This window comes from Acyrthosiphon pisum, chromosome A1 (genome assembly GCF_005508785.2).
Source record: "Acyrthosiphon pisum isolate AL4f chromosome A1, pea_aphid_22Mar2018_4r6ur, whole genome shotgun sequence".
Taxonomy (NCBI): Eukaryota; Metazoa; Arthropoda; class Insecta; order Hemiptera; family Aphididae; genus Acyrthosiphon; species Acyrthosiphon pisum.
Window position 1 is genome coordinate 36,320,234 of NC_042494.1, and position 11,899 is coordinate 36,332,132.

Here is an 11,899-nt window from a genome sequence, read left to right on the forward strand (position 1 = left end):
CCAAAACGTAAATAATTGAGCGATCGCCCACGCCGGTGATAAATAATAATAATATTTTCATTATTATTTTTTTATTTTCTTACTACATACTGTTGTATACCTAATCGACATATGGTGAGAAATGTACCTATGCATTATCGCTGATTGTCGACCGTCGCAGTATTAACTGTTAGCCTTCAATCGTTCAAGTAACTCAATTGAGCTTGCCAAGTCTGTCCAAAAAGGGCTCGAAAAATAACGTATGCGTGAACCTACGGCAAATTTCCGTTTGGTAAATGCATACCCTGCAGAGTTACTACGCGTGGAAGTCACATCGACTGCCTACGTATTGTTCAGCCTCGGATAATATTATAACCTCGTCGGAGAGTACTGTATGTAAGTATAATATACGCGTCACTCGGGCCATTTGGCAGAAAACCTACAGCTACCGCTGTAGCGGATCACGTCGGGACTCCCCCCACCACAATATTAACGGCGGCAATAGGGTCACAGATTCCTTCCGAGGCGTGCACACAGCACCACCGCCACCACCTCCACCACCCCACAACAGCACACAAACACACACACACAGACACACAGACACAGGCACAGACACACACGGACACAGACACAGACACAGACACAGACACAGACACACACACGCACGCACACGAGCTTTGTATTTTTCGTGAACATTAAACACTTGGGTCCGTGAACTACTGCTGCACCGTCCATTTTACATTTTACTGGTCGTCCGATACACTCGTGCCTACTACTCTATCAGCTAAACCTACAAACTAGTTTACATTTGGAATTCATCTACACCGGTTTAGTAGCCGTATATAGTAAATATAATATTTCCTATATACACCATCGTGCGCCCAATCGTTAGATTCATCTCACGATATTATATATTATTACTTAACTACGTCGATAAAGAATACACTAGCATCATCATGAGGAGCGAAGTTCTCGAAGAAATGCCCGAAGCAATAATGGAATATTTCTGCGAACAAGTATTGAAACGCGATTGGCCGAACTGTATTCACGTGAGTATAATTTATTAAAAAAAAAAAAAATATTAGTGTTGTAGTTACAATCTGTAAATATATTTTTATAATACTACCTAAACATAAATTATGTTTATAAGGTTAATATAGAATAAGTAAAATATTATAAAATACGAGTGAAGCCATCCATTCCATTGATGGAACTTCATGAAAGATAATATAACTTTTAGATTTAAAATCAAAATTCATTAAGATGATTTATCTACTGGTGCAGTTTACAGGATTTCCATGCAGTGTTTGGACCCTTTATATTAAAATAATATAGGTTGCCTAAATTTTAGTAAAACCGTAGGTATATAAATACAGACAAGTGCATCTATGTTAGATTACGAGTTATAATAGTTACAGACACATATTTAATATTTATATAATGTATATTATTATATACGAATTATGAGATAATAAAGAGTATGAAAAATTAAAGTATAAATATCACGAATTTACGATATATATGTATTCTATATTGAATTATTTAGTTTAAGTAAAAGTACATATACATATGTTAGAAGTAAGTATACATATTGTAGATAGGTACCTAACTATATAATAAAATACTGATGACCAGCGCACATATGTAATTGTGTATTTTTTAAGCAGGTAAATTATGATGACTAAAGGATTCATTTAATTTGACGTTGTAAGTTTATCATTCTGTTTCAGTAGTTACCACAGTTTTTATTCATAGTTGGGCCTATATAATATAATTATTAGGTACCAAATTTATATGATGACGGTGCAACGTTTTTACTTTTTATCGATTAGACAATGTGCCACACTGTCACATACACGCGGCACACGTGTACACACTACACAGGCAGCTTAAAATAAACTTTAGTGATTATCAAAAAATAATAATATTATTCTGATTTTTTTAAAAATAAAAACAGCAAGTACTTATTATTTTTATTAGAGTAAATATATAATAATATGTGTGTTAAAATTATTATTAGGTAATTTGTATTTGTTTTAAACTTTTACAAACTATTCTTTGACAAAGTTTAATAGGGAGGTACTTACTTATATTTATTCTATCGCCCAATAAGTAGTGGCACTATGGTGTCTTGATACAAATTACAACTTTACATATAGGTACACACATATATGACGTGTGTAAATAATTGTATTAATTTTTTTTTTTATTTGATTAAATTAGGTTTTACTTATATACTTACATAATAAGTACTTACAATATATTAATAAAGTACCTCAAAGGCTTAAACTCTATATTTTATTTTCAATTTTGTACCTAATATTATTTAAATGTCATTATAAAAAATAGTTCATATTTTTATTATTTTTTAATCATCTATTCGTATAATTTACTACAGTAAACACAGTGTATAGTTTGCAGTGTTTACACTTAGATATTTATAGATCAACACTTGAGCCACTTTATTTATAACCGGAAAGAAATTTCAATTATAAATACATATAGTTGTAATTAGATTGTTAAATTAAAGGTCCAATAAATTGTATGTAATGCATACTATATAAACAAATAGCATGGCTATATTTGATTCAATTACTTCCTTGTTAATTGTTACAAATAAGCAAAACACAATTAATACCTACTAAATAATACACAACAAAATTATTTAAAATTAATGTAGATAAATTACAAGTACATAAATTAATATAAGCTTCTATTCAAAGTAATATAGATACAAAATAAGCCTTTCTATCTAGATATAAAGCAAAATCAAGTGTTTGGCATCAGTATTTATTCCGTATTCGTGTAGCCGTGTAGATACTTCGGCATAATTAATTAATTATAATTATAATTTAGAAAGCAATAACAATAATAATTTCGTTGGAAAAATTAGATTCTGAACAGTACTTTAGTAAAATAGCATAACGGTTGCTAAGATATCTTTACAATTTTAAAGTTTTAAACTGTTGTTGCCTGATGGTTGACGGTTGTTGATAGTTTTTCCTTACCCAGACAGCATTTTGTAATGATAATATTATAATAGTATTATAATAACGTTATACTAATATTATTCGTTATTATAATGTTATAATAATATTATTAAACAAAAAATTGCTGTCTGGGTATCATCTTAGCCTTTAGCCCGAAAAATAAAGCCTTCATTGTACCTTTAGGTGCCAACTAGACATATCAACGTACAAGATTGCAAAACATGTAACTATATAGCTTATTTTATGTCTAAATTAATTTCCGTGTTATCTATTGAAATTGTTTTAAGATTGTGATTCAACTGTCAAGTGCAAAGGCCATGGTTAAAATTTTTTCATTCAGTTCAACTGTCTTAGAGTATTTACTATGAGTAAATAAAAAATAAAAAAAATAAATTTAACTTCCTAATTAAACTACGTAGTTTACTTATGGTATACTCAATTGTATAATATACATAACAATAAAAAGATTATTTAATATTATAAGAACTTTTTCGGAAATAATTATTAATTTATATTTTTAAATTTTCAGGCATATTATTTCATCAAAAATGCATTTCAATGGATGCGAAAAAATTCGGCATCGAGTTACAAATTATACTACATTTCTAATGACGTTGAGAATGGAACATTTATTGGGATTTTATCACGACCCGTAAGTACGAATAGTAAATATATTCGTTGAATGTTAATAAGAAAAATTTCCATGTGATGACCATTTTATTTTTATGCAGCAAAACTTAAAAAGTACTTATTGGTTACAAGTGTTTGTTTTATAAGCTGTATAAATTGTTATGATTTTTTAATGTGATCTACACTGAAGGTTCGGATGTTTTAGATTATTACCACGGCCAAACATCTGATTGTTGATGTTATTTTTAAGAATCTTTTTTTAATTCTAGGATTTTTTTCATTCATGACGCTGGAAGATACATTATACGAATTGCACAGTAATATTAATTTCAGGAAGAAGAATATCCAGACGTCGTAGTTACATACACTTGCCCGGGAAACGAAGAACAATTCCGAAGGATGCTGTTTAGCACTGAGTACATCAACTGGCAGAAGAAACCGCTGTTCCAAGCTATACCGTTCAGGATGAAGGCCATCGTGGAAACGATGATTGAGGAAAAGGGATTGAAGAGTAAACTATACTCAAATGCTGTGCTTAAGTGGATGCCAGCCGATGTAGCCGCCAGATTAGATTATGAGTAAGATATGATATTAATCTACTATCTACATACCTATTAAATGTATTACTGTACTATATGTATACGTAACATAATCAAAATATTTGAATTATATTATATGATCTTTGACCTCGAAACTTATTGTTAGTTACATTTTTTAAATATTTACATGATAGCCAGAGTTCAATTTTTAACTTGTGAGTATATATACACGATATTATACACAATTGCGTACCTATTTAGAATCTATAGATACTAAATACTAATATAAGTACTATTATACTAATGCATAGTATAATTTGGCTCGTGATTTTAATCTTTTGCGCACGTTTTTATTTATTTTTATATTATCTATTTTGGACGTATACCTACGTGATAAATGTTTTATCTAATAGATTTATTAAGATAATAATACTGTATTATAATTGTTTGCCTAAATATGTGCACATTAAAATGTAACTGTATTGATGCCATTTTAAAGTGGTTACATATGTATATACATATAGCGAAAGGACGGAATGTACTTAGTCAATAATGTTAATTTTTATTTAAGTTATAAAAATTTTTGCAACAGCTACACTAAACAATTAATGAAGCGATTAATATTACAAAAACAGATATTAATTTAGCGTGAAGTATACATGATATCGATCTGGCTATTATATTACATTTAATTGATTTCAAATTGGAATAAGTGATCTCATGACTCACGCTGAATTCAAATCTGTATTGATAAATTATAACATTTTTCAATATGATAATCTTACTTAAGGACTCAAAATAGGTAGTTTTTACAAGAATGTTGCACATTCGAAAGACAGTGACAACAAGCATCTTAACCCAGTTCAAAATTTTCATGTTCAGTTATATTAAGTTCACTGGTATTATATAATATGTGTATACCTACTAGGATTTTGAAACTTTTTAAATATTTAGTTAAAAGATTTTCCATAATTTTTATTTGTGTACAACATTGTAGTTTTTTATTTTGTTGCTAAAATGTTATACTAAATACAGCTAAAATAAATGTACAGTAAATTATCAGCAAGAATTCAACCTTTAAACTACACGTATAACCATATAACACATAAAAAATTAATATTTTTTATATATTTAGCGTGTTAAAACATCAATCATTTTTACCTTTAATCAACATGAGTAGACATATTTAACTGAAGTGTGAAACATTAGCAAATGGATAGAAACAATTAAATACTAAAGTATTGTTGTTAAATATTTCTAAAGTTCTATTAACAAATAATATTTATGAGAGTCCCTAACTACAATATTATAAACATAATGGGCTTAGATTAAATAATCTGTGATATAAATTCTAAGATCGTGATATTAATAGTGGTTCTAATTTAATAGTAATAAATCCATTTTCTATTTTTCTATAAATTATACTATATATGAATATTAACCAGGTATTGACTTAATGCGCTTAAAATCACTTAAATGTGAGCTTATTTTTTAATTTTAGTAGTTGGATAGATATGAAAAAAAACCTATAAACTACGGACAATAAATTTATACGAAGGTTCAATAATTATTGAATTTATATTTTAAACTTATAAATTATAATCTATGTATTATATTTTAACAATTATCAAACTTCATAGGTCGATGATTAATAATCTGGGATGAGTATGAGTCTAGTATACGACTGCCGACTATGCAATAATATTATATTTTTTTACGCTTTTTTAATGAAATTATATTCAACTGTGAAAAAAAATAAAAAATGGAAAATAATATATAAAATACAAATCCAAAGTAAGAAAATCCCCAAATTATTTATATTAAACAGTTAATCTGTTAAATTGTTGTGTCTAGGCAATAAGTCTCTGTGTTTTATAAAAAAAATATGTACTTATAAATGTTTAATTTTCGAGTTCTGGTTATGAATTGTAATTTATAACAGTTATAATTATTGATTAAGAGTATAATATTATAATGGATGCAAGGTCATTTTAACAATCCATTAAATTTAAGATAAGATAAAAAAAAAACTTTTATATTTCTTTTACAGAATATTATAAAAAAAACAATAGGTATAATATAAAAAAAGAGGAAACTTATCAGTTTTTAAAAAATAATAAATGTACTTCATTATAATATGAATTTTAATTTCTCAATTCAAACTCGGTTATCTATAAATTATTTTTGTTTCTAGGATTCCAGAAGACGTTTTTATCGACCAATTGAGCGTGGATCATATAGACTTTATTTATTCGCTATGGAGTCACAGCGACGTTTACCCCAAGTCCGACCTTTGGGATACAGTAAGGCTCAACATTGGTTTAGGTGTTTTCAACCGGCATAATGGTGAGCTATTGGCGTGGGCCATGTGTGGCAGTTACGGAGGTCTTAGTACTTTGATAGTTCAGCCAGATTACAGAGGACGTGGATTTGGTAAGCTGATTGTGTTGGCAGTAACAAAGGTAATGGGTGAGAATGGCGTCTCTCCTCATGCACTTATCAATGAAAAGAACAAAGTTTCATTGGGCTTGTTTAAGAACGTTGGCTATGTTAAACATTCAACGCCATTACCATACGTAGTAGTCGAAGACCCGGATACTTCTGGGCCATAAATACCGGGACAATTACCTTGGCATTTACCCCAACGATTGGATTCAAACTAAATACTATTCATTTAATGAAACGTTCGAATTCCGCTAAGTAAGAAGAGATCACCATAGCGGAAACAATGACGATCTATGCAGAAACTGCTAAAATTATAAAGATAAAAGAATAATGAAAATCATTTTTTTTTTTTTTTTTAATGATAATAAATTAATTTCATATTAAATCTGTAAATATCCCATAATACGGATATACCTAATACATTATACTATTATACTAATATGTCCGATTTAAAAGTGTTAAACACTATCCTGGTTATTCCATAAGAAATATTTAAAAACAAATTTATTTATAATTATTATTTATAAGATTACATAATAGAATTTATCTAAAGTATAAATTTATATTTTTAATTATTCATATACAATTGGACTTGTTTATTTAAAATGTCTTCAGAGTTGTTGTATTGATTACGGTACGAAGAATAAATAAAAACAAAAATATCATGCTGTGATTCCCTTTTTTTTCACTCATGAACATAATCCTCTAATATGTTTATGATTTCACTATAATATAATAATATTTATTAATAAACTAAACCTAGGGTAGACATTTTACAGCGTTAAATCTAATATCGCCAAGTACCATGAATTCCTGACTCAAACATCTATAAGAAATAGATTATCATCTCGTACTGATGTTATTATATAAGTTGTCTAGACGTAATGGAAAATACTATAAATATATATATGTGTATTGTTTGGAGGGGGGGGATACCTATGCCACAAGCATTTTAACATTGACTGTAATAAGTATTTGTGTACCTACCTTTATATAAAGTTTAAACAAAATATTATTCGATTTTTGCTATCCAAAACTAAATTCCTGTGTGAGCCACCTATATATAGTAACTATATAGTAACTTACTATTGTAACTTAAAGGGATTGAAAGAAGCTAACCAAACCATCTGAGTCTCAACGATACTTCCTTCTATTCTTATAACTTTCATTGAAATCGGTCCGATAGTTCCTGAGATAAGCGCATTCAAACATACAAACTCTTTAGCTTTTTAATTTTAGTATAGATATACAATAATATGCAATAATATTTCACTTTTGAACCCCCAGAAGACCATCTGGATTCACTTCTTACCAGAATACATATTGAAGTTAAAGATTGAATCATTTTTTCTAATATAAAAAGGGTATCCAGACAAAAAAAAGCAACACACCATTGTACAATCAATACGTTCAGGTCCGCTCAGCATCTAAAATGTATCCATTATCAAAGTGTATTGACTAATACAAATATACAATTATAGCCTGTAGGCTAGTTTCAAATATCATTGAATGAACTATAATAACAAATAATAAGCTCACAATACTGCTTTTAAAGTTTTAAACTTCCATTTATAGAATTGAAAAATGGTTTGGGTTCTAAGTAGTTCTTATAGATAATCAAACCATTTAAATAATACATAATTTAAATTAAAAAATCAATGTTTAATTACTCATAAATATATACCTTGACTGTTCTCAACAAAAATATAAGTACCTATACTGATAAGTGATAAATGATTACGTTATGAATATTTATGAGTTATGAAGTTATTTAGAGTTTCAATAACTCTGATACTCTGACAACTAACAACACAATTTTTATTGTTTAACAATAAGTTGTAAATGTTCACAATTTATAATTTTAAATGAAGGCATTTAAATTGGTACTATATATTTTAATAAAATTACAATATTATTATATTATGTATAATTCTGGTTCCGACTATTTTAGAAAGTTTCCGTTGCTGTTAGATAGATATACCTAACAATCCTAATTGTAATATGGCTCGTATTGCCATTCTGATTCTAATGGAGGTATTGAACTCGAAGACCAACTTATTGATTTTGGTTCCGATATCGTTTGTGAATTATGTGAATCCATCGCCTCTTCAATGTCTTCTTGTTTGATTTCGGGCAAATTGTCTTTGAAAAAACCTCTCACATTTCCGCTGGGATCGTAATTTGCCACAACATTGTACATACCATTCGAACTTTTTGAAACACCAACACCCAATTTAGTTGATGATTTCCATAGTAATTGTGTCATATGATCTAAAATTTAAAATATAATACCTAAGTTATCTATATACTTTTTTTTAAAGACCTTATCAACTGAAATATTTTAACACGGACACTTGCCACACACCCACACATGGTGTTTAATTTTTACGAAAATTAAGTAAACAAAGGTTATAATAATATAGGCTATAGACTATAGAGGTGTGAGGTACCTTACACTATGTTAGTATGTTATAATGTATAAATCAATAGAAATATTATTATCAACTACTTTATTGTTATAAAAATTGATTCAATAATGATGATTTTAAGTTGAATGATAAATATATTGTAAAACATTTTTCGGAACGGATGCAGTTAAACTCTCAAGTGGTTTTTTTAAAAATTTTTTTTTTGCAAAATATGTGGTTTTGCCTGCTATATTTGATTGTAATTTCAAAAATTGCTTGGGAGCTAAACTGCATTTATTCCCAAATTTAAATTATTTTTTTTAAGTACCTATTTTAACTAGTTGTGGGACAGTTATTTTTTCTTTAAAAAAATGTTGGTAAAACCAGAATTTGGCGCACGAACTTAGTTTTGAAGTTATAGCTAATCGAAGTTTTCAGTTTATATTATTATACCCATAAATACTCATTATGCTACATTTTTTCATCAGCTGAATTGTTGCAAAAAAAGTGATGCCCGCGTGCTACTCGCTCACTGCGCTGCGCTCGGACAAAAAATCGAAAATATCCTTAAATTTGTTGTATAAATTTGTTGTAACCTTGGATAGGCCTCGAAATTAAATAATGTTGTCGAAAAGTCATTATCTTCAGGTAGACAAAATCAAAATTTGGTATAGGCGATATGCGTAGCAGTCCAGTAGCATTGCGTAAAATAGCAAAATTTGGAAGGCTATAACTTCTATGATAATATAATATCATTGTATACAAAAAACGATTCTGAGCAGTGAGCGGTGACGGTTTAACAGTGTGGAGTGTGGACAATTTATATTATATTTATATATTTGTTATTACTTATTAAGTATTATTAATACGGTAGGTGGTAAGTTGAATATACTATAAGAAAATTTAAAAAAATAACTAAAATAGTTATTCTTGGTTATTTAATATGTAATTTCCTCCAAATTTGAACATAAAATGACTATAAAAAAAAATTGTGTTTTTATATTTTTGAGATTTTTTGGTTGCAGAATAATCTACTTACGTAGAACTTTATTGTAAGTTTTGAATCCTTAGCTGTACAAGTCGAACGTAATATAAATGTTTAACTACAAAATTATGTTTTAATTTTAAATTTGATAAATATTAAAAAATCAAACTTTAAATGCTTATAAAAAAAAAATTGTACCAATGCATTTTTAATATTTTTCAACTATTGTTTAAGCAATATTATATCAGGATACTTGTATTAAATTTTGACGCTTTTTGGCCCAACAAATAACATTTTATTGATATTTATAGAAAAAAAAACTAAAAAAAAATTGAAATTTGAAACTGTCCGTTAACAGCCCAAAAGAACAAAAATAAGGAAATTCAATGTTGTAAAATTTTAAACTTCAAATGCACATAAAAATTTAATTTAACTTTCTTATGCAATTTTTTCTTTGATAAAAGTATAGATAACTTTATAAGGAAATTTGTATTATATTTTAAAATCTGAGATTTAAAAAAAAATTTTTTAGAAATTTGTACCTAACTCAAAATAATTTCAACATTTTCATGATTTTTACGCCTTTTGTCAAAATTTGAACTTAAAATGCTTATAAAAAAAAATTGTGACTGGATTTTTAATACTTTTCAATTGTCATTGTAAAAATATATTAAGATCCTTGTATTGAATTGTCAAGCTTTTTTTACTCAACCAATAAAATTTTATTGACATTCATAGAAAAAAAAACTGAAAAAATTAAAAACTGAAAATGTCGTTAACAGTTCAAAACAAATACTAATATTTTGATAATTTTATCGTGTATAAAAAGTGCTAATATAAACATTCAGTGAAAATTTCAGGTCATATGTTTTAGAATTAGGTACTTACAGCAAAAATCAAAATCGATGTTGTCAAAAACCGATTTAGTGTAAAAATTCACGGTTTTCGTTAATTTTAGATTTTGATTTTACAATGATGTGTGTATTTTCTTATTTTTTATTTTTAAAACATTTTTATTTTTATAAGCATTTAAGTTCGAATTTTGACAAAATTTATCAAATTTAAAATGTAATTATTATTTTTTGTTAAAAATGTATAAAATGTTCAACTTTTATAGCTAAGGATTAAACATTTAAAACAATTTTCCACGTAAATAGGTTATATATAAATTACTTTATTCACAATGATATCATCAAATGGTGAGGGGGTTAGTTAAGTGCATTTTAGCCAAAATTTGTTATAGGTGTTGCGCGTGGCAGTCAAGTAGTGTTGCGCGCAAGCACATAACGTAAAATCACAAACTTTGGAAGGCTATAACTTCTAAAACAATAGTTTCTGGTAAAAAAATTGTATATCATCATCTGAAGTATAAAACAATAAGTCGTTTTAAAAAAAAAATTGAAAATTGTGAGGGAGTTAGTAAAATGCATTTGTTCTAAAAACATATATCTGTAAGTTATTTTCAAATTAATTACTTACGTGTTGCAATATTGTCACCCAATTCAGGTTCTTCGTCAGCGATGTTGAACTTGGTTATTTCATTATACCATGAATCAACCGCTTGCTCACCTAAGTTATTGAAATCTAGACTTGAGAACAGATTTTCTCCGTATACGTTACCTTTTCTATGATCAAATATTTTTAATTTTACCATTTGATTAGCCCAGTCTTGAGCACAGTTATTCAACTAAAATAAAATATATTTTTTTTTAAGATTATGAAAAATACAGAATAAAAAAAGCGTCATAAAAAAGGTACATTTTTGTTTGAATAATAAATTGTCATTTAAAAATTGTATTCTGGCCTCTCTCGAATCTTTATAACCAATATGTATAGGTATAATGGAAAGATAATAATTATAAATGTTTAAAAAAAACATACACAGATACCTTGGCATATTAAACATGGATATTAATGTTTCAT

The 11,899-nt window shown here is 27.7% G+C and overlaps 2 protein-coding genes across 3 annotated transcripts in view; one reads left to right on the forward strand and one right to left on the reverse strand.

Annotated features, from left to right (window-relative positions):
- Positions 1 to 345: 345 nt before the first annotated feature.
- LOC100575549 lies at positions 346 to 7,017 on the forward strand. Its single transcript, XM_003247454.4, has 4 exons — positions 346 to 1,028; positions 3,499 to 3,621; positions 3,933 to 4,177; positions 6,333 to 7,017. The coding sequence occupies exons 1-4, from the start codon at positions 936 to 938 to the stop codon at positions 6,748 to 6,750; spliced, it is 879 nt and encodes a 292-aa protein (XP_003247502.1). The 5' UTR covers positions 346 to 935; the 3' UTR covers positions 6,751 to 7,017.
- A 1,213-nt stretch (positions 7,018 to 8,230) lies between these two features.
- Positions 8,231 to 11,899, reverse strand: part of LOC100162791 — a 9,031-nt gene continuing 5,362 nt past the window's right edge. The window contains exons 5-6 of one of the 2 annotated variants that reach the window (XM_029486973.1): positions 11,456 to 11,663; positions 8,231 to 8,854 (exon numbers count right to left, since the gene is read on the reverse strand). In XM_029486973.1, coding sequence (XP_029342833.1) covers positions 8,574 to 8,854; positions 11,456 to 11,663 — 489 coding nt within the window. In that variant the 3' untranslated portion in view covers positions 8,231 to 8,573. The remainder of the gene's footprint in view (positions 8,855 to 11,455; positions 11,664 to 11,899) is intronic. The other variant, XM_001948421.5, reaches the window with a different exon arrangement.